Here is a 24,031-nt window from a genome sequence, read left to right as displayed (position 1 = left end):
TACTGTAGGATGCCTGCTTTAGCCAAGATGGAGTAAGAGGGAGCAGATTCACCACACCATCTGAAACAACTAAACAGTTAATATTATAATGTTATAGCCATGAAAACTAAAACACTGGATAAGATATTCAGGCACTATATATCAGCTGAGTAAGTAGAGAATGTTGACCCCGAGAGAGGGAAAACAAGCAAGGTAAGCCCAAGACTGCCCCAGCATATAGTCCAGACAGATTTTCCAGGCTGCAGTGCAGGGAGGGGAATCCAAACAGAACCAGGAATTAACCTTGGGTTGACAGAAGAGACACATGGAGTCTAGAGAGGCTGAGAGGTGGAGTTCAAAAAGCCAAGTCCCAGAGAGGAGACAGCTACACAGAAAGAGAGCTATGGAGATCCACAGAGAACACCCCTCAAGTTTTCAGTTGAGTTTTTAGTAGCATATGACTATGGAAAACTTGCTTAAGAAAGGGACAGAACCACTTGAAAGGAGCAAATACACAGAACTCAGACAGGTCCAAGAATGGTTCATGTTCCAAACAGCCACAGAGGAAAACCTCATAATCAGGAAGATTAAAATCAGGAAAAGCTGATCTTCCAAAAGAGGAAGATCAAAATCAGGAAGAGCATTTACAATGATATCACTTCAGTAGTGGAGAAAATTAGCCTTAGATTAAAGATAATTCTGATTTTACATAACAATGTTTAAAAGGAAGTATAAAAAAAAAATCAAATGATTACCAAGTCATTTAACTGCACTTCACAGGAAAGCTCAGGAATATTTATAGGAATATTAAGCATTTAACAAGTTAAAAACCACAATGTTTGGAATTAAATAAAAAATTATCAGGCATGCAAAGAAGTTGGGTAATATAAACTGTAATAAAGACAAAAATCAGTAAATAAACACAGTCCCAGAACTGGCATAGATGATAGAATTGTCAAACAAAGACATCAAAACAGTTACTGTGACTATATTTCATATGTTCAAGATTGTAGAGGAAGGACTGAGTAGGTAAAATACAAACTTGAAAGATTTTAAAAAGGCCCAAAGTGAACTTTTGGAGATGAAAAATATAATGCTTGAAATAAAAAAAAATACCTGAGATAGGATAAACAGCAATTTAGACATTGTAGAATTAAAGACTAGCAAACTTAAATATATAACATCAATCTAAAATAAGGTACAGAGAGAATAAAGACTATAAAATAAAATAAAGAGAGCTTCAGTAACCTGTATAACACAACTGGCCTAATAGACATGTATTTATGATCCTCAAAGGAGGGGTGGATATTGGAAGACATAATGGACAAAATTTTTTCCAAATTTGATGAGAACTATACACCCACAAATCCAAGAATCTCAACAAATTCCAAACACAAGAACCATGAAGAAAACCTCACCAAGGTATGTTAAAATGAAAGGACTTAAATCCACTAAAAAGGGGAAAATGTGACAAGGAACCAGAGAGGAAAAAAAGACAAAACAACACTAACAACAACAAAAACAAAAATGAAATAAGAACAAGAACAAGTTCTTATTGGAAAAATATAATTAAAGCAATAGAACAACATCTTTGAAGTATTGGCAGTGGGAGGTGGAACTGTCAACTCCAAATTCTATACCCAGCAAAAACATCTCTCAAAAACTAAAGCACAAGAAAGACTTTTCCAGACATCCCAAAAATAAAAATAAAATCACAATCAGGCCCTTACTACAAAAACTGTTAACACCTGCTCTTTAGGCAGAAGGAAAATCATACCAGATACAAATCTGGATCTATGCTAAGGGATGAAGAACATCGGAAATGGTATGTGTTTGGAAATAAAAAACTTTTACTCTTATTTTCAAATCTCCCTAATAAAATAGGCATCTGTCTAAACAAAAATACTAACATATACCATGATTGATAACATATGTAGAGTATCTGTACTAAGGCTGAGGAGAGGAAATTAATGTATACTGTTAAGGTTCTTATATTATACATAAAGTGGTATAATATTAACTTAAGATAAACTACGTAAACTAAAGATATTCCAAACACTATAGTAAACACATACAAAAAATAAAAAGTTATAGCTAATCAGCCATTAACAGAGAATAGAATAAAAATAATATAAAAAAGGAGAAAAAGAATAACAAGCAAATAAAGAAAATACAGAACAAATAAAAGAACAAATAGTAAGGTAAAGGACTCTAAACCAAACTGGATCAGTACTTACACCAAAGGTAAAGGGCCTGAATACTTCAGTTAAAAGTCATAGCTTGTCATATTGGCAAAAATAAACAAAACCCAACTAACTATATGCTACCTAAAATAAATGCACTTTAAATATAAAGACAGAAATAAATTAAAAATAGCATGGACAAAAATCTGTTAACACTAATCAAAAGGAAAAAAGAGTGGTTATATTAGTAACAAAATAGATATTAGAGCAAAGATCATTCCCAAGGATAAAGAAGAACATTTCTTAACACAAAATAGACAATTTATCAGGAAGACATAACCATCCTTAATGTTTACACAGCCAATTAACAGAATTTGAAATACATGAAACAAAGACTGATAGGACTGTAAAAAGAAACAGAAAAGTCCTTACCATAGTCAGAGATGTCATTATTTCTGTCTCTCAATAACTGACAGAACAAGTAGACAGAAAACTGGTAAAGAGATGAAGACTGAACAACACTATCTACCAAATCAACCTGATCAACACTTATGGAACAGCCCACCCAAAATATACATTGTTTCAATTTCACACAGAATGTTTACCCAAATGGACCATTTCCTACCTATAAAAAGAATCAGAGTTTTTTTTTAAAGAATCAGTTCTTTCACCTTATACTGTCTGGCTACAATGTAATTGAATTAGAATCAATGAGAGAAAGGCCTCAAAAATATCCCCAAGTATTTGAAAACTAAATAAAACACTTCAAATAAACCTCTGAATCAAATAAGTCAAAGGAAAAATTAGAAAGTATTTTGAATTGATTGAAACTGAAAATATAGCATTTCAAAATTTGTGGAATGTGGCTAAAGCAGTACAAAAGGGAAACTGTATAGTGCTAAGTGCCTGTATTAGAGAAAGAGAGAGGTCCCAAATTAATGACCTCAGCTTCCATCTTAAGCAACTAGCAAAATCAGAGCAAATGAAACCAAAAGTAAGCAAAACAGAGTAAACAATAAAGATCAAAGGGAAAGTCAACTAAATAAAAAGCAAAAAACAATAGAGAAAATCAATGAACCCAAAATCTGGTTCTTTGAGAAAACCAATAAAATTGATAAACTTTGAGCCACATGGATCAAGAAGCAAGGCCGAAGACACAAATTATCAATGTCAGAAATGAGAGAGATGACATTACTACAAATTCTATAGAATAAAAGTGTAACAATGCAATGCAGTTGACCCTTGAACAACATGGGTAGAAACCATGCAGGTCCACTTATATGCAGATTTTCTTCAGTAAAAGCAGTACAGTATTATCTGTTCTCTTGTCCATGATCTTCTCCACATTTTCTTTTCTCTAGCACAGCATATAATACATATAACATACAAAATATGTGCTAATTGAATGTTTATGTTTTAGGTCAGGTTTCCAGTCAATAATAGGCTGTATCAGTAGCTAAGTTTGGGGGGGGGGGAGTCAGAAGTGACACACTGCTATTTGACTGCATGTGAGGACAGGAGGCAAAAGGATGGCAGAAAGGACTTGTTCCTTCTTTTTATCTTGCTGTTCTTGTCTGCATCACCCTAGCAATGACTCCTTACCTTGTGTTATGCATTAAATAGTGCCCCCCAAAAGAAATTAAAGTCCAATTGGGGAGGGTATGTGCTATGGTGAGTGCTGTGAAGTGTGTAAACCTGGCGAGTCACAGACCTGTGTCCCTGGGGCTAATAATACAGTATATATTTATGAAAAAATTTAAAAATTAAAAAAAAAAAGAAAGAAATTGAAGTCCTAATCCTCAGTACCTATGAATGTGACCTTATTTGAAAATGAAGTCTTTGCAGATGATCAAGATGAGGTAGACCTTAATCCAAGAATTGGTGTCTTTATATAAAGGGGAAATATGGACACATAGACAGATATAGACATAGGGGTATGATATGAAGACACAAAGGGAAGTCCATCTACAAACCAAGGAAAGGAACTCCTGAGACTACCAGAACTAGGAGAAGAACAGAAAAGATCCTCCCTCAAATCCCTCAGAAGGAACCAACCCTGCTAACACTTTGATTTCAGACTCACAGCCCCCAGAGCTGTGAGGGAGTACACTTCTGTTGTTTCTAACCACCTTGTTTATGGTACTTTGTAATGGCAGCCTTAGAAAACAAACACATCCTGTTAGTGGCACGTGGTTCCTGTCTCCAGCTTTCTTCTAGCATTCCCATAATCAACTTCATTTCCTCATGCTGGTGAGTGCCCACCCTAAGCTGGGCTGCGCCTCTCTTGGAGGTGCCTCGAGGCTCTCAGTCAGCTTCTAGTTCTGGTAACACCAATTCCTCTTTTGTTCCTCAGTCCCTACGGATGGGAGCAGCTCCCTGCCGTTACTGTTTTCCTTGTGTTCCCTTTTTGCTTTTTTCAGTTTCCTGACACACATTTAACCAATGCTTTATATTTAATTCACTCTGTGGATATAGGAAATAACTGGTAGTTTCTTTACTTTTGGCAAGAACCCCCAGTGCTAATCGTTCATTCAGAGTGAAAGCCAAAATCTGAAACATAGCTTACAAAATCCTATGCAATCTGTGCCCTGCCCCTGGCTACTTCTCTGCCAGCGTTTCTCGTCATTTCCTCTGTCACCCACTCTGTTCCAGCCACACTGGTCTCTTTGCTAATCCCAAAACATACCAAGCATACTTGCCTCATGGCCTTTGACTTGCTGTTCCCTATGCTTGTAGACAACTGCATGCATGTGGCTTACTACTTCAAGTCTCTGCCCATACCTCTGGAGACATTTGCTGACAGTGTATACAAAAGTATTATTTCTCACAACTCCTGCCTTCTCTTGCCCCATAATCCCTTTCCTCCATAGCAGGCATCACCTCCTGGCATACTTTGTATCCATTTGTTATCTACAGCCTCCTCCAGAAGCATGCAAGCTCCATGAGAGGATCATTGTTCACTACTGTGTCCCCAGTGCCCAGAGCAGGGTCTGGCACATAAATGCCAACTTTTGAAAGGAAGACCAAATAACTGTAGCAAAACCCTTACCAGCAGCCCTATCCTTGAACTATAAAGAGTCTTCATTTTAAAGATGTGTGATTCTTCTTTGGCTTTGTTGGCTGCCTTTCCTCCGTGGAGCCACACTTTGTACCAGCATTTCCAGAAATTCTTTCACCATGGGCACTTTAAATTGTGTGTTCCCTTCTGTTTAACAATTGAAATTTTTTTATAATGCAAATATTTTCTCCATTTTAAACTTTAGAAGTATCAAGTCAAGCAAGACTGGGCAGTCAGCAGAATTTATGGACAGACTGGTCGTTGCGTGATGAGGCTGGTGTAGGGCACGGTATGCGTAGAATGGTGAGTATGAAATTAAGAGTCTTTGCTGGAGGAGCCAAACAAGAAGGAAATGTAATTCCTGCCCTCGTAGAGCTTAAAACCTCATGGATATTTAACTCCCATGAATGAAAGACTGTTACCAACAATGCACAAATAAAAACAAAAACATCACACCTAAGTGCTGGTTGGGTAAGATGCAACATTATCATGTCCATTCAAACTACAGTAAGTCCTAGAAGTTGAGTAAAAACCAAGGATTTAAAGAGAGAGACAAAGATCAATGAGGATTAGGTATTTGCAAAAGGAAAGGACAAATACATGAATATAACTTCATTAGTTACCTAGTTTATAAACTACACTATTAACTTAACCTCTCCTCTTATTTACCTCTTTATCCTGTGCCTTCCCTTAAATGTCTCCTATTCTAGTCTGAATTCAAATGCTTCTCTACTTTAAACGTTAGGGTGGAGTTACACCATAAACTCGTTCCAACTGAGCTCAGGTCTCAACCGAAATGTCATTTTCACAGACTTTTTCCAGTCACTTAATCTGAAATAAGTGTGCCTTGTTATTTTCTGTCTTGGCATGTTTTTCACAGCCCTTAGCACAATTTATAAAATCATAAGTTATTCTGTGACCTTATCATTTGTCCTCCTTGCTAGATAATAAACTACCTAGAAGCAGAAGTATTATTTGTCATTACTGTATACATACTGTTCACCACAGTGCCTAGCACTTAATATATATTTGTTAAAATGTAACAGTATATATTTCTGTGACAAGACCAGAAATTCATATATAAAACTGACTCCGATACCCAAAATAGTTTTAATTTCAACATTTACTAAGTTTAAGTTGTGCTAATTTCTGATACATAAAAATGTGTATCCACATAACTATATATAGATATATATAAATACATACAAACATATTTCATATCTACAGCAATATATACATGCATATATAAATATGCACAAACATAATTCACATCCATAGTAATATTTTGAGCTTCATCTATGAAATTAACTTCAATTTGGGTCAAAAATTTCATCTTGTACAACAAACCTAATCTGTTCATGAGAATCATCATTCCATCTGAGGTAAGGACTCCTAGGTAGAACTGGGATATGGTATGGGGATGGTCAGAACTGCCCCTCGCCCATACAGGGTGCATTGGTACAACTTAGGAAAGGAGCCACATCATCCGAGTAGACATAAGCACGGACCCAAAAACCTGGCTTGGTGAGTGGAGCCTGGCAGGATTTCAGTTCTCATTGGCTGTCCCAGCCAGGTGCCCTGGTACAAGGCACAACCTGCTTGTAGGTGGCCATCCTGGAGGGGGCTGCTCCGTGGGGATGCAAGCAGAAAGGGATGATCAGGCCACCCTTGTACAGCTTTACTCTTTGCTCAAAAACACTGATTAAATTTGTCTGGCTGAGTTTGGTCAGATAGAGTGTCTCTTCTTCTTGGAACCAGTTCTCTGAAGAGAGAGATCTCCTTGAGGGAAGATCATTTCCATGTTCAAGTGTGTACATCGCATGCCATGTCCAAGTGGACTTTCAAGGCTTAATCTTAAATAAATCAATGCTGATTCTTGAGTCCTAAAAATTATGCTGTCAAGCTGGCTCTAGGTGAGCTGTGCAATTTCCCTCTGGAAAAAAAAAAAGAAGAAGAAGAAGAAGAAGTTAGTTCCCTTTTATAGCACTGCTTAGTGACTTTTTGGAAATTAGATCAGTGGCACTGAGAATAAACTCTGCTATTTCATCAGTGATCCAATTTATTGACTGCCATGACGAACAACATACGGGATCAAATCTAGCTCCCATGTATCAAGAAAGAACATGTTTATCTCATTTCAGTAATCTTTTATAAATCTATTTCTTAAAATATAGGGTCACAGATTTTAAGAGCCACATAATTTTTTAAAACTAAAATTAACTTTTCAATGTCCTTGTCTTGAAGTACAAACCATAAGGAAGGAAGGCCTGTTCCAAAACTACTAAGACGAATTCATCATTTGGAGTGGGAGCTCAAACCACCGAAATATAATTTTTTAAATGATTTTTATTTTGGAAATTGAACATAAAACCGGTTATTTGTGAATAGAGGATTGGATAGTGGGAAACAGAGTAGATGGGATCCCTGAGTCCTGGTTGTAGGACTACCTAATTACTTGAGATTGTGCAAGTGACTTAATCTGGATGGAATCTGTCTTCTCCTGTTTATTAAATGAGAGTTTAAAGTCTTAAGTCCTTATAGCTCTATGATTTATTTTATATTAAAAGTCCTCAGTGCAGGAAGAACGTCAGATCAAGCAGTCTGTGGGATCAGAAGTAGCATCTGCGATCACACACATTAAAAAGTCATGCGTATACAACAGCCCCTGAGAGAAATGGTAAGCATGCCATCCCAGACCTACACTGAGCTCAGTACTGGACCAAATATCGCAGCAGATTTTTTTCAGTTATTCTAATCGGTCACTTCTTTGGGGGAAAATCCTTACTCCACTCGTAAATTAAGGTCCAGAAATCGAAAGGGGCAAGGAGAAGCCTTATCTAGCTATTGCGGCCATTTAATAACAGTAATTCGTTTAATTCGCTGTCCACGTCCACCAGCTTTCACGTTAGCTTGGACAAGTTTATGTCCGAGAAGTGAAGCAAATCCAAATATGGGGAACATTCTTCCATTGCCAAAATGGGAAATCTGCCTTATCTCCTCTTCAAAATCCTAAAAGAAAATCTGCTCCCCTGTTAAAAATACTCAAACGGGCAGAAAGCACGTTCTGTGTGCGTCCCTTAACAGGCCTCTTCTCACGCCAGCTTGCGGGGATCCCGTAAACGTCAAGTCACCACACTTGACAACGTACAGATCTTTTTAGAAACATTTTTACACAGACTTTGTCTACCTGGAAGAAAGGTTAATGTCTAGGTACACGGGATACATTGCGCATCCCGCTTCTGCACGCCCGAAACGCTGCTACTAATTCTTCCTCCAGAACTAACGCCTCCGTAGCCTCTGTATTTACACCCCCGGGGAAATCTCCCCAGGACCCTCCTCCACCCCCTTGAAAATGAACGCTGATTTCGCGGCCAGTTTCCTCCACCTGGCAGGGAGGAACGTGCGCTCCTGCGTCCCGGGGAGGTGCGGGCCGGGCCCAGATGATTTCCAGGGCACAGGAGGGTCCCTAGAAAGGGGAGTCCGGGGCCCGCCCGCCAGGCTGGGGGACCCGACACCCCACCTCACGCGCGCACACGCGCTTGTGCCACTTCGGGAGCGCGCAGCACCTTCAGCAAGGATGGGTACTTCTCCAACAGTCTTCAAACCGTCTTAACCTACTCAGCGGCTCTCAGCGTTTGAGTTGTCCTCCCCGCCTCTAAATCAGACCCCAAGGAAGAGCTTTACCGACTCGAGTTTCACGTTGGAAATCACCGGGGAACAGGGGAATCCATGCGGCCGGGAGACGGTAAAGGGACCGAAAAACTACCTACCACCAACTCCAGCCCACTCCGTGCATCCTCCCCCGCCCGGGGCGAGGGGCGGGCCGAGGGTTGGCGGGGAGGCCTGGAAGGGGCCCCTCCCTTCTCATCCCCTGCGGCCCACTTTTACTCACTTGCTCTCCGAGCCTGGGCTTGGCCACCTTTACCCAGCGTTAGTGCAGAGGGGCTGAGGGGAGGAGAGAGGAGCCAGCGAGCAATCTGTCTCTCCGGGCCCGCGGGCCGAAGGACTAGGGCCATGGACGCCCCCAGCCGGGCACCTCGGCGAGGCGGGCGTGCACGGTCCCGCGCCCTCGAGGCTGGCTCCGAGGGCTCCACCGGGCCCTCCCCCTCCGTCCGCCGCCGCGAGTTGCGGCCCCTCCCCGCTGCATCCGCGAGGCCGTCGGGCCCCGGGGACGCGCTCGCGCTGGGGCCGCCCCCACCCCCACCCCCCGCCCCCGGCCCGGCCCGGGCGGGGGCGCGCAAGGAGCGGTGACGTCAAGGGGCGCGCGGTGGCAGCACCTCCCCGCGCGCTAGTTAAAAAGAAGAAGAAAAGAGGGAGCGAAACATGAGAGGCTGTGTGAGAAGCTGCAGCCGCCGGCAGAGGAGACCTCAGCATCATCTAGAGCCCAGCGCTGGCCCTGCCCGCGCCTGCCCCGCCGCTGCCGCCGCCGCCGTTTCTGTTCCTGCTACTGTCTCACCTAAACAACTCCCGTTACACGGACAAGTGAACCTCTGTGGCCGTCTTCTCTTCCTCTTCTTCATCCTCCTTTTCCAACTCCTTCTCCTTCCACTTCCCAGCCGCAGCAGGAAGCCCCTAACCCAACTGACACTCGCGCAACTGCAAACGGTGTCATCCGGACAACTTTATCTCGCTCCTCGGACTCCCCTAAGGCATTGGACCCATCGCCTTGTCTTTTTATTTTTTGCAAAGTTGCATCGCTCCACATATTTTCGCCCCCGCCACCACTCTCTGCCTCTCGAGTGTCCCCCGCAGCCTCCTCCTGGAGCTGCGCCCTAGTGCCCCTGCTGGGCAGTGGCGTCCCCCCCCCCCATCCTCCTGCGCCGAGCCCCTGCCGCACGGGGCAGACGATGCTGAAGATGCTCTCCTTTAAGCTGCTGCTTCTGGCCGTGGCTCTGGGCTTCTTTGAAGGAGATGCTAAGTTTGGGGAAAGAAGTGAAGGGAGCGGAGCGAGGAGGAGAAGGTGCCTAAATGGGAACCCCCCGAAGCGCCTGAAAAGGAGAGATAGGCGGATGATGTCCCAGCTGGAGCTGCTGAGTGGGGGAGAGATGCTGTGCGGTGGCTTCTACCCTCGGCTGTCCTGCTGCCTGCGGAGTGACAGCCCAGGGTTGGGGCGCCTGGATAACAAGGTAAGCGCGCACCCGCCTCACAGATGCGAGACTGACGTCCTGGCTAGGTGGGGGTTCCCCGCGGCTCTAGAAATGCTGGTGGCTGTGAGGAGGGCGAAACTTGTTTGGAGAGTTCTTTTCGATAACTTTTCTGAAGTGCTAGTGTGATTTGGTCGTGTGTTTCTGTGGGGTGCGCAGATAGCTCTCCCGCCCCCAAGAGTCCGCGGTCGGGATGCTGTGCAAAACTGCCGGTCTCAGAAAAGAGAAGCTTCTGTGGTACCCGCATTCTGGGCTGGGTAAATATTTTAAAAGAATCGCGATTAGCAGTGTGTTTTGGATCGAATCGGGCATTGGCTGCGGTGAAACTGTAAATTAAGGTGGCTGTGGTTTCCGGTTTATTTTTCTAGGGTAACAAGATTTGTGCAGTTTTCTCCACGTGCTCGGTTAGGGAGAGGATTGAATCGTAAAGGATGTTGAAGCATGGTTGGTTTATGAGCCCCAGCCCCGTCAGAGGGGGTTGTCTTGCATTACAATAGTTAAGCTGCGAAAAGGAACTCCTGGTACTCCCGTTGAGAACCCGAAAGACTGGCGAAAGATTTTGCTGGGGCATATTTGTCTCAGAAAACTGAGACTATTCTCTCCGCCTCGGTTTGTAATGTTTTGAAACATTGTAAATTCGGGCTTTGCATGGCAGTGAGTTGTCTAGGAACATCTTCTCTAGAAATTGGTTTTAGGAGTAATGGCATTTACACTTTCCTTGTGTTTTCAAGTCTAAACAAATATGAAAGAGTGTTGGTTGAGTGTAAAGGCAAGCTTATTTCTGAGTTTGCAACATCTTTCTTGTCATGGGATGCAGCAACGTGTGCTCTCTACTGTACTGCAAGGCAGGCGGGGGATCACGTCATTAACAATCCCTGCACGTGAAATAAACAATCAGGTGTCTTTGCTCCCCCTCCCTTTCTCCATTTTAGGTTTAATTAAGAATTCCTCTGTTACAACACTGCAGTTGTCAAGGTCTGAGAGGCTCTTGGAAAACTTGTGCTTCAGTCTTGCTGGCCCAGGCATTAAAAAAAAAAAAAAAAATACCCAGGCTGAATCTAATTTTTATGCTCAGTTCACGGTAGATTTCACTCTATTCTCATGTAAACAGCTCCTACGAATCAACATATGTGTCTGGGTGGTATCTCTCACTTTGTTTTGTAACAAAAAGCCATATTGCATCATTTAATTTGCTCAAGTCATGCAAATAGGAAAAAATCAATAGGACAAAAAGGGGTCGACTTATCCTCCTCCCCACTAAACTGCTGCCCACACACAGAGTCCTGTTGCTTATGGCAAAAGAATAACAACAACACCATTGTGTTTGTTAGTTGGTTCACTAATGGGTGAAACTAGAGAACATCATTCTCTTTCAGTCCCCAGCTCTGTCCAAATGTTCATGCCTTTTGAGGGAGCATTTGTCCAACTCCCTCTATTCCCAGATGAGTGAGAACTGTCTTGCTGCAGGTTTTCAGCTGCAACTCTCTCTTTATTCTTACCATATGCAGCAGTAGTCTGAGATTCAGGGAACAGATATTCCAGCATTTTATTCAAAACAATGTCATTAAGCTCCTGTATGGTAATTGAATTAAATTACAAAAAAAAAAAAAAAAAAAAAAAAAAAAACCTACATTCACATTATCTGCAGGGTTTTACCAGGAGACCAGAAGAACCAGGAAATTCATAGAAGGGCTTAGAAATATTTGCCATTAAGTCTCCCTGTGTGCAATGTACACTATGAATGTACCAATGATCTGCAGACCCCTGCAATACTGAACTCATCCAGGAACAGGAGAAATGAAAACTTTGTTAACTAAATAGAGTGGGGAGTTGGAGGAGTGGGGGGAGGAACTGAGGGGAGTTATAACCCTTAAGAGGAGTTATATAAATTTTTTTTTAAGAAATCATTCTTAAGGAAGAAATCTGCCACGTTAGCTATCCACATTCCTTTCCGTTTTACGTGCTTCCAATCTCCAACAAACCCCTACTCATTTGGAAAATGTGTCTGAATTAAATTTGGTACACTAGACTTTGCTGGTTCCATTACAAGGGCTTTATAAACCAACAATACTCAAATTGTTCAAAACAGAGTAGTGATATAGCTGTGCATGTGCATTCTTGACCTATGTTAGTTCTCAAGTTTTAATAGTTTTTAAAACATGTTATTTTATAATAAACTTCAGTGTTTCCCTGTTTTCCCCTAAGCCTTTCTGGCTTATAATATATGTTAGGGTCTTATTTCATAATGTGTGTACAGGAGAGATGATGGCTATTTGAACAGACCCATTTTTGCTTATGAAAAAAAAAATTCCCAAGAAGGATTCGTGCAACTTTTCAAGAAACTACAAGCATAGCTTCCTCCTACAGGAAGAAACTTCATAGATAGTAGCAAACAAGGTAGGAATATTAAGCATGCTCAACTGTGCAATTAAATCAAGTTTACAAACTAACACATTTTCTTTAATGTAATGAACTAAGATTGAGTTCAATCCTTTGGCCATGGTATTATGCTTTCATATTTTAACTTTTTAGTACAGTTTGGTAATCTCGTGTATTGAAACGAGATTATTAACTACCGTTATAAATAAATACTGCCAAAATTTAGGAAGTTACATTGTCTTGGCAATATTTTTTTGCAGCTCCTAAATACAACATGCTAAAAGAATCTAATTCCCATTAGCCAAATTGAATCTGCAGCCAACTGAAATACCCCCATTTCTAAAACTTAACTTGTAGCCACAGAGGCTTAGACGCTCTCTCTACCTTGGGTGGTTTCACAGCCAAAGCTGTCAAGGAATGGGTGAAAAGTAATTGTTTTCAAGTGTGCCCTTTTACAATCATTTGTTTGCTCTGGCTCTTTCAGGGACAAAGGCTATTGTTGAACACATCCAACTAAACAAATAACTCATCCTGGGGTCCCTTTAACAGCTGCCTTAGTACAATGATCTATTTACATATTAGCCTAAAATTGAAACTGAACTCTTTAATGACATAATCCAGCACTATAGTCCAGAGACGCATGTGTTCTAGCCAACAGCTGAACAACCTTGTAGGCATATGATTTTTAGAAATAACTTTTTGTGTACCAAGTGATCTGAAGACGACATCTTAATATACTGTCATGTATTTTCTCCTTTTGTCTGCTCATCGAACCCATGTGGGTGCCTTTTTATCCTCTATTGTTCAGTTACTTGATAAATAAAGAGAAATACAGAAGGTCTCTGTCACCCATTTTACCATTTGTTGATAAGCTATAGTTGTAGGCCACGCTCCACTGTGTGTATTCCAGTATTTATCTTACCTTTCTTCTATGGATTTTCCTTTCTTGTGGCTCAAGATTAAAGGATGACCTGCCAGATGTTATAAATTAGTCAGCAACAGCCACAATCATTACTAGGCATGCTGTAATAATGTTTCGAAGTTTTACATGACTTTCAAAGTATATTTAGTTTAAACCACTATAATTTGATGGTTTCATAGATGGCTTTTAAAAATCGAAACAGGAAATTAGCTGAAATTTCTTCTTAAGATTGATGACCTTGTCAGACATAAAGTTAAGGACCTATATGGACACAAGCACATACGCAAAAAAAAAGAAGAAAAACTACCCTACACACACCAGGACTCATCTGTCTAAAACAGTGTTGCAGCTTGGACTGAGTCCGTTTAATTGACTTCAGTAAGACTATTGGTTCATTGAAACCAAAGCCAGAATGATGGCTCTATCTATCTTCAAATAGGTATTTACACTGCAGACCTCACACAGAGCAAAATGTTACCATCCTGCTGGGCCGGAACAGCATGAAACTTTACAGAGAATAACATTATACTCGATTTCAGATAATTTATTGAATCCTATTTCTGAAACTTTTGATGAGAGATCTTGTGGCCAGAACACATTCCAAAAATTGTAAAAGACAAAATTCTTCAGGCACTAAAATCAAGCTCTTCCTGGACAGCAGCTGGGAGGGTGTATGGGGATCATTTTGTTTCAGCTATAAAAAAATGGAAGCATGCATATTCTCCATAAAACTAAAGGTAATTATATTCCAGTTTTTCAGCCAGCAAAAAAGGTGACTTCAGCATCCTGCAGTTGTTTTGTTCTTAGTGCCCTGCTGTACGATAAGCAAACAGAACAAAGTTGAACAGTATTAATATTGAATAGATCTGGTGAGGTCTGCCAGAATATGGACAATAAAAGACATTTAAAACATTCTTGGAATGCAAATTCTAAGTGTCTGGCGTATGTTTCCTTTCAGAAAACTTTAACCATTTAAGCAACTGTCATTTAAATAAATTGATAAAGATCAAAATGTAAATATAATTGTGATTAATAATAACTTTTCTGAGTTGTAGATAGTTACAGCACATTGCAAAATATATATAGTTTTTTTGAAATAGGGCAACTTCTATGGGACTTTTAATTACTGCATGCTAAAGTTTTATCATGCTTGTATTCAGTGATACTTTTTAGTCACTTTGTTCTCTCAGGTCCAAATTTCGTGATCATCTAGAATATCTTTATCATAGAAACCAGAAGCCATGCCATTTACTCAAATTAGAACTTCCTTGTGAATGAAGTATTTGCTTTAAACAATGATCTGAAGTTTCAGATGTTAATTTCAGTTCATAGTTCTAAAGAAATAACTAGGCATAAATGTAGTTATATAAACAGAAAAGGTATGAAATTTATTCCCATTATGGTATTTTTTTTGTTATGAAAAATCAATACTTAATTTAGACAGCTCTACATTTCAAGTCTCAAATATTGTGCTGGTATTGTCTTCCATATCTATTGGAGGAGCTCCTGAAGTCGTTTTTTTTTTAAATTAGTACTAGACACCAAGACCAACTTCATTGACAAATTACTAACCTCAGTGAATCAGTAACTCCTGAATTAGTCTTATTGAAATAAAAGATGTAATACTGTATGAATAAAGATAAAAGTCTGAAATAAAAGATATAATACTGTATAAATAAAGTATTCCTTTTTTTTTTTTACTAAAACTCACTAAATCCTATACAAAAGCACTTTTATTAAACCCCTGTGTTTATTCATGTATATAACATACCTGAGGAGCTAGTTAGAAAGTTTTTCCTGGCTAAGATAAAATGAATAATAAAAATTAGTCTTAAACCAGTTCAGCTTCAGATATTATTTTTATACAACATGAAAAGAAGGTATTTCCCCCACTGTAGGAAACTTTCCCCATGCAATCTGTAGATTAAAAATTACCTGAAGTCAGAGAAATGTAATTCCAGTAATATCCCTGAGAATATCATATTAGGAATATCAGGTAATTTTTACATTTTTACCTGAGACACAAATAACCATGTCTTTGAAAATTCTGCTTTACATACAGTTGGATAAAGGTATTTAGAGTAAATATCAGTCACTGTACACTTTGACACAGAGTAAAATGATAAAGGGTTAAAGGGTCTCAGTACTATTGTCATATAGTTTTTCATACCTGAAAGGTAAACAGACTTTGACCTGCAAGCGTAAGAAGCACTTTTGAGCATCCTTACCCTCTGCTCCCACATCTCAGCCCAAGAGACTCTACTTCTACCCTTATTAAAAGCATTCTGTATTTGTGACATGGGAATTCTTTTCAGACAACCGCCATGGCTAAGTTACATGAGTCTACTTATAGAATTACAAAAAACATAACTAAACCTAACTTCATGTGACTAAAGAGAAGTTTGTTTCTGATTTATGGCTTTCAGATATTTTCTGTTACCAACAACACAGAATGTGGGAAGTTACTGGAGGAAATCAAATGCGCACTTTGCTCTCCACATTCCCAGAGCCTGTTCCACTCACCTGAAAGAGAAGCCTTGGAAAGAGACCTGGCACTTCCCCTGCTCTGCAAAGACTATTGCAAAGAATTCTTTTATACTTGCCGAGGCCATATTCCAGGTAAAAAAAAAAGGACAAATTAAATAAACTACTGCAGAATATCCTTGTAAGATACCTGTTCTTAAATGCTTACTTCTGAGGGGGTAAAATTTATCTCACCTACCCAAAAACCTATTTTTACCTCACAGTTAACCTTGACAAATTTGTAAACTTTCAGAATTGCTGTTGAAAGGCTTACTGACATTCCGGTCTACAAACAGTATGTTGGTTTTGTTGAGATGTTTTACATTTGCTAAATCGATAATACAGTTGGGGTCTTTATAGGCATTGGATTATCCATACAGATTTCTTGATGTCTTTTTCATCCGCCAGCATCAATATCAAGACAGCTTCCTTTTCTACCTAGCTGATACCAAAGTGCAGATTGCCCACAGACTCTTAAGGTCTTATTTCCTTAAATAAAGAATTATTAGAAATCCAAAGTAACACCTTACACAGCACCTTCACATATAATGCGAATTTGCTCCTCAAAAACTCTGTGCTGCAGGAAAGAAAAGTGGAGTCGTCCCCATTTGACAAGGAGGATAACTGAGCCTCAAGAGAGGTTAAATGCCTTAACCGAATTTGTGTGGCGAGGAAGTGATAGGACAGATATCGAAGTTCGTAGGCTGACAGTGTCACAAATATATGTGCTCACTACCCTATTTTGGACCCTAAAAAACAAATAGATTCTTGGACCTTGGTTACTTTTACCATCCAAAGTTTGTAAACTTGGGCTGTTGTTGCTTCAGTTGGAAAAATCAACATAGAGATACAAAAGAATTTAACGAGACAGATTCTGTTTAGTTAGGCAGAGTCACACACAAACAAATCTACTGAAGCTAACAGTTTATAAAACATTAAAGGAAAGGCATTAAAGGAAAGACAAGTTTTAAGAACTGTAGGATGCGCTTGGAGACCTTTTTTAACTGCTATGCATATTTTACATTTTTCTCTGACCCAGAAAAGTGTACATTCTTTATTTTTTTTTTAATAGAGCTCTCTTGCTAACCTAAGAAAACATTTTGCTAGGATTGCTTGCTTCCTTTGGTGTACCATACATGTATCTAAACCCTTTCGTGAGAAAATATTATTATTGTCTTTGTAAACTACCACCATGTCTGAAAGGCTTTTCTTGAACCAGCTGTTTCTTCCCCTTTATCACATTCCCCAAGGCAGAGTAGAATAGGTCACGGTTGCCTAGATGTCCCGCAAAGAAGCGATAACAGATTAGGTACCATGAAGGTTTGCTGCAAATCTCAAGTCTTGAAGGTTCACCTTTACCAATATAAATTGAAAAGTAATATGGGCACTTAGCATTTTCGTCCACCTTTATCTACCTGAGATAAATACAACGGTGCTGGATTTAAGGACTCACCCCTAAGGTCTCTATAGATGTGAGTTATTTTAGCTTCCAAAACAAACAACAGAGAACAACATCCAGCAAAAGAGAGAGAGTGCCGCAAATAGCTCAGGAGCTAGACCTGCAAGCACCTCGCTCCCCAGATCAACATATGTGGTGACGAATGACAAATTTATGTTTCTACAAAGTTTGTGTATATGTAAAACTGCCGAAGAGCATCAAGATGTCAAGTGCTTTTGGGGGCCACCCAGGCTGCCTTGAAAGACAACCAGATGAAAGCTCCACTCCAGTGGTGGGTAGAGAAGCAAGGGTACTTTCCAGGGACAGCCTACAGGCTCCAGCAACAGGCAGAGGGGACTTCCCCTGCATCTGTCAGAAGCTAATAATCATTCTAAAGACGGATCCCAAAAGTGATTTGTAATAACACACTCTTTGTGTTAATTTATGTCAACCAATTTGCTTCCAGACTGATCCAGGGCACAGAGCTGACCATTTTCTAAAGTATGATAGATAAGATGGGACTCTCACCGCTCAGCCCTTGCCCCAACGCAGAAGGCTCTTCATGGTTCCGGAACACTTATTTTTCAGAAATTGCCCTCAAAACAAATTTTTAACATTTTCACCTTCTTAAGTCTACAGAATGACATGGTTTACTATCCTCTAGAGTTCATAACTGCAGGAAAGAGATACTTTGTGATTCTTTCTTATAAGAAGTCAATATATTTGACTTTCCTCATTAATAGCCTCATTTCCTGCACATGAAGAACTTGAAAATCCACCACTAGGGCCATGCCGAAAGGGGATGAGAGAGGGGAAAAAAAAAATCTCAAAGGCATCTTCATTTTCCCCCCATTGCCCAGGAGGTCAAGAAATAAACAGAAATGCTCTATCCCTTTGCTTCACCTTCATGAGTTTAAGAAAGCACCAGTCACCTTGGAATCCAAGCACATCCTGAAGATAACTGCGCTTTAGAAACTGTAATTCAGGGGCGCCTGGGCGGCTCAGAGGGTTAAAGCCTCTGCCTTAGGCTCGGGTCATGGTCCCGGGGTCCTGGGATCAAGCCCCACATCAGGCTCCCTGCTCATCAGGGAGCCTGCTTCCCTCTCTCTCTCTGCTTGCCTCTCTGCCTACTTGTGATTTCTGACTGCCAAATAAATAAATAAAATCTTTAAAAAAAAAAAAAAAAAGAAACTGTAATTCAGAAATATTCTTGGTCTGCCTATATTCAAAACATGAGAAAAGTTAAAAGACGGTAGTGGGGGATACACTAGTGTTTTATTAATCATAATATTCTCCAGTTGTGAATTGACTTAAGGAAGTAAATTCTTAAAACTCATAAAAGAGCAAAATTGCATTTGAAAACAAAAGAAAAACAAACACCCACACAGGCACACAGGCGCTCCCTGCTCAGACCAGCGGCCCTCTTTTCTGCCTGCCCTTTGACGAGCAGGGCGATGCTTTGCTGTTCCCACAGCAAACAGCACACTCTGTGGAAAGGGTGGAAACGCACGTTCAGTGGCCTTGCTTCCTCCTTTATAGTTGTTACCATGAGTATCATGATATACTTTTTCTCACTCTCAGGCCGTCCTCTCTTCAGCTGTAGGTTATTTAGTGCGAAATGTCTGTATACAATTAGTTCAATTGGTTTAATCCTGTTGCTAATGAGGCCAAGGTCAAGGGTTTGATTCCACTGCGTCTCTGTAGTCCATAGCCAGTCCTGACCCCAGTCAGATACCTTACACATGTGGCTTATTAGTCCCCGGGAGAGCAAACCAGACGGAATGGATGGATACATCAAAATCCACGACCTCTATTAGAAAATGCTGTCAAGAGCAGACCTTACTGACAGTGGGTTTTCTTGTGTTTTGTTTTTTTCCTTGTTATGGTGAACAGCATACATAATGAAGAAGAGTAACTTTTCTCTAGCATACATGGCCACGAGGAAAGCTAGAGCTTAGAACATTCCACAGAGAATATTTATTTACATCAGTATGTTGTGCATTGCTTTGTGGTATAGTAGGACTGGATTCATCGTGATCCAGGAGAATAGTTACAGGTCCAGGGTATTTGATAAATTATCAGGAATTTTAAAGATGCCGCTGCTGGAAAAATCCATGTATTTCCATCATCAGTAGACTTGATCATACCATGATGATCCAAGGTGAACTTAACACCCACCTTCGGTAAAATGCCGCTCGGGTTATTGTCCCAAATAGAAGGGTACCATTTGGTGAATTATATCTTCCCTGACAATAAACAAATGTAAACCCAGTGTCCTGAAACCAGGTCCCTTTTAGCTATTCACAGGAAAATATATCCTAGTCATCACTGTCCACAAAATCAGATCATTTAAGGTAAACTATTAACAAAAGTATAAGATGTTGCAATTCAAATATTGTAATTAGGAGGAAAGTGTCCATATTTTTATGTGTCTTTTGAGTTGGCTCCCTCCTTTACCCTTACTCAGTTTGCGTAGATTCTGTAAAAAGCCAGGAGTAATTCACTGTTAATTCCATTTTTGTTTTAATTTGGTAAGAGAACACCTTTGGAGCCATAGGGCTTATGAATCTATACTCTTTAATCTTCAAGTGTTACATTTGAAAATGATTTGTCACTTCCACATTTGTCCCCAGCTAATAACCTTGTAGAATGGAATCAGCCATCAGCATTGTTTGTTAATTTTTTCTTAAGATGGTATTGGTTTGCAGACAGTAATCCTGGATGGAGATATTTCTTAAAAAGCAAACTTGAAATTTCTTACCAATTTCACTTTGAAATTTTTATGTGATCTTGCAGACAAAGATCATATTAAAGCAAAATTTCTCATTTACACATTCAGTTATAAATATATCCATATTATGACAGTATTCCTGCATGCATAATATTGGCATGGAGATCTTGATGCCTGATGGGAGCTGTGTGTGTGTGTGTGTGTGTGTGTCTCCCCAGAAAAAGATCGAGTCCAAAACTGCAAAAAGTTTGCTTTAGCAACGCAGTTTTCCTTCTCTTTTTACATCAAACAGTCTTGTTCAACACTACTGAGCAGTTTTCATCTATGTGCTTAGCCAGGAAAGAACCGAGGAGAAAAGTCATCTTTTGTAAACAGTGAATCACTAAAGAAGGGTAAATGCTGCTGCCTTCATTCCTCTCCCCAATTTCTAATCCCTGAATTTTTTTTCAAAGAAAGATAACCTCCTTCCAGCTGCCTTGCCCCTCCCATGAAGCACCCCTCCCAGCTGCCATGCCTCCTTTCAGTCTCACCCTTACCCCACCCCTACACACACACACACACAGACTCCCAAGGACATCTGCTCTCACTTGCCTGATTTCCAAGGAGAAGATGTTTCCTAACAGCCTAGTCCCGTACTGGTCTTGAAGAGTCTGTCTCAGAAATTTAGGGATGATACATTTTACCCAAAACTTAGGTCAAAATGTACATCAGGACTCTCAGAATTCTAAGATTAGTTTTAAGTTTGAGAGGGCCCAAGTCAAGCTCCTAGAAAATAGACCTTTAGTCTTTCACGTTCCACGGATAAGTCTCACTTGGTTGTCCCCAGTTCTTGTTCCTAGAAATCCTTGCAAACCTGAATCCATTATACAGCTTCTAAACATCAGCCAAGTTACAAAGTACCTTCATCACAAAGCTGTTATATGTACAATAATCTAAATTATTAGGTAAAAATCAAAGTGTTATGTGTAGTTAAAGATATGAGACCTGCAGCAGGAAGTTAGGACATCACATAAGGTTGACTCTGGTAACATCATATTCTGAAAGCAGAAGTAATCAGAATATGGAAGAAATCTTAGTAATGTGCCCTCCCCCCCCCAAAAAATACCTTATTTACTCAAATTGTGAAAATAATGTCAAAATTCTTTTTTTGTCATGAAGTCCTCCTCTCCTTTAGTAAATATAGTTGTTTTTATTTGATTAAAAAAATTCTTAATCGGTAAAAGAAGAGAAAACATCTTTTAGATCCCTTTAAGTAAGTCGGTTTTGCATTTCTGTTTTGACTTGACATATTTTTTTTCAGTGAGGGTGGCATACCAGCTTTCTGATTGAGAAGACTGAAGGGATAGTTTAAATATAGTTCTTATATTACAAGATAAGCATTATTTTCTGTAAGCGATGCGTAGGAAAAAGGCACATACATATTTGAAGGTGGAGGCTCTGTTCTTAACACCGTCACAGTGAGTCAGTCATTTATTACGACATATAAGGGCCTTGTGATAGTCAGTAGATTTATTATTCAATCACATGTGAGTGACAGAGAAAAAGATTATAAAATGACCCAAATAGGCACCTGATGGTCTATTTCTTTCTTGACTCTAGTGTGTTCTTCTTAGGATGTTATTTGCTACGGTAGGGGGAAGAAGTGCTGACCAGTGATGGGATAAACTTACAAGTACAACATATGGTAAATGAGGAAGCTTGCAAAGGGTCAGTGCAATAAGATTAATGCTGGATTTGGATTCTGTGTATTCCGTATGAGTCTTTTAAGATATCCCATGCCATATTATTTCACTTTAACAGAAATTCTTAAATTTTGATTTAAAAAAAAATGGAAATCCCAAGCCAAAAAGTAGTCCTCTCTTTTTATTATTTTCCTAGAATATTCATATACTTTCTAAAAAATGTTTCCCATATGTTATCTTTCAAATAGGGCATTTTTACTGTCATGCTAAATATTTCTAATGAGTCTTTCTGCATTTTTTTAAAGGTTTCCTTCAAACTACTGCTGAAGAGTTTTGTTTTTACTATGCAAGAAAAGATGGTGGGTTGTGCTTTCCAGATTTTCCAAGAAAACAAATCAGAGGACCAGCATCTAACTACTTGGACCAGATGGAAGACTATGACAAAGTGGAAGAGATCAGCAGGTTCATAAAGATAAATGCTCTTTAATCTTAAAAAACAAAAACAAAAACAAAACACCAACTGACCAGTTTTGTGGTTTTGATAGTGAATCAACTGTCTGTGTGTTTGATTCCAGCAGCTATCTCCTCCAGACGTTTTTTTTTTTTTTTTCTTTTTGGTAGTTTGCTTGTCTAACATCATATTTGCTTAAATGCCTTTAATGCTTAGACTACTAATCTTTTATTATGAGTTTGGCCTCTCTGTGAGTCATGTGAATTTCATGATTATAGTTTTAAACTTGACCTTTATGGCTCTTGTTAGCATATGGAAATAGTGCAATTCTTATTAGCAAATCAGAGTTTTATAAATAGATCTCAGAACTTTCTCTCTGAGGGCCTTTCTGTAAGGCTTAATTATTGTGAGTAAAGCTAATTTTAATTAGAGTCACTGAAAGATAAGATGATGAGCTCATGAAATTTTAAAATCTGTAAAATTTATATTTTGATTCTCTCTTTGACTTTTTTTGGTAGAAGGCTATTTGTTCCACTGAAAAGAACTTTAAAGAATCATACGGTGACTTTTGGGCTAACAGCACGTCATGATTCTCAAAACCATTGATTCCTAGAGGAAATAGATTTTGAAAAGGATGCAAGTACATCCTTTACCTCCTTCACCTCAAGAAAAGCTTACTGGTTTTCTTTAATTTGTTTAGAAAGCACAAACACAACTGCTTCTGTATTCAGGAGGTTGTGAGTGGGCTGCGCCAGCCTGTCGGCGCCCTGCATAGTGGGGATGGCTCGCACCGTCTCTTCATTCTGGAAAAAGAAGGTTACGTGAAGATACTTACCCCCGAAGGAGAAATTTTCAAGGAGCCTTATTTGGACATTCACAAACTTGTTCAAAGTGGAATAAAGGTTGGCTTTTTAAATTTTATTTCTCTTTGCTCTGGCTATGTTGATTTTATTTTAGTGTTCCTGCTCTTGCTGAAAGTATTTGTAATAAAAAGAAAGAATGTTTAAGGAGACAACCTAAGGGGACAGTAATTTACGACAACTGATTGGGGACAGTGACATGACCTTTTTAATGTTCTTTGGTGACTCTTAAACAGTGCCATCAGGTTGATATCTTGACATGCTTTCCTTGTGTAATTTACACATTGAAAATAATACCTGGTTTTATAAAGTATGTGTTTAAATGTTGTTTACTAGGCATAATACTTAGAATTGTGTATCAGCACTTGCTGGTAGAAACAAAGAGTTCTTTTGGTTATTTTGGCAACAGCAAAGCATTCGTTTACTGCATCTGTTTTTGTGTCTGTGATAAAAAAAATGCTACCTTTACTGTGACTTCCTTGTACAATGTTTTTACAGGTAAGTCAAATGTTTTCATCGATAATTGGCCATTTTTAAAATTACATATGCATATGCTGCTTTCTCTCACTTCTCCAGTTTGAATTCTCATGTTAGATAATGTCCTAGTATATACATAAAATTACTGTCAAGTTTGACAAGAGCATAATATGTTATATTATTAGCAGTACGAAGCTGTAAAGT

At 39.5% G+C, this 24,031-nt stretch overlaps 1 protein-coding gene and 1 long non-coding RNA gene across 3 annotated transcripts in view; one reads left to right on the top strand and one right to left on the bottom strand.

Moving 5' to 3' along the window:
* Window positions 1-6,325: 6,325 nt before the first annotated feature.
* LOC122889618 lies at window positions 6,326-8,973 on the bottom strand. The gene is made up of 2 exons (XR_006380951.1): window positions 8,905-8,973; window positions 6,326-7,153 (listed from the first exon to the last, which is right to left on the bottom strand). It is a non-coding gene; the product is annotated as an uncharacterized LOC122889618 (long non-coding RNA).
* A 1,086-nt stretch (window positions 8,974-10,059) lies between these two features.
* The window catches only part of LOC122889617 (hedgehog interacting protein), a 94,026-nt gene continuing 80,054 nt past the window's right edge, over window positions 10,060-24,031 (top strand). For both annotated transcript variants that reach the window (XM_044224947.1, XM_044224948.1), the window contains exons 1-4: window positions 10,060-10,346; window positions 16,092-16,284; window positions 22,345-22,501; window positions 23,191-23,392. In XM_044224947.1, the coding sequence (XP_044080882.1) occupies window positions 10,068-10,346; window positions 16,092-16,284; window positions 22,345-22,501; window positions 23,191-23,392 (831 nt within the window). In that variant the 5' untranslated portion in view covers window positions 10,060-10,067. The remainder of the gene's footprint in view (window positions 10,347-16,091; window positions 16,285-22,344; window positions 22,502-23,190; window positions 23,393-24,031) is intronic.

This window comes from Neovison vison, chromosome 11 (assembly GCF_020171115.1).
Source record: "Neovison vison isolate M4711 chromosome 11, ASM_NN_V1, whole genome shotgun sequence".
In the NCBI taxonomy this organism is placed as follows: Eukaryota; Metazoa; Chordata; class Mammalia; order Carnivora; family Mustelidae; genus Neogale; species Neogale vison.
Note: the sequence above shows the minus strand (reverse complement) of the source record. Positions and strands in the feature narration are given on the sequence as shown.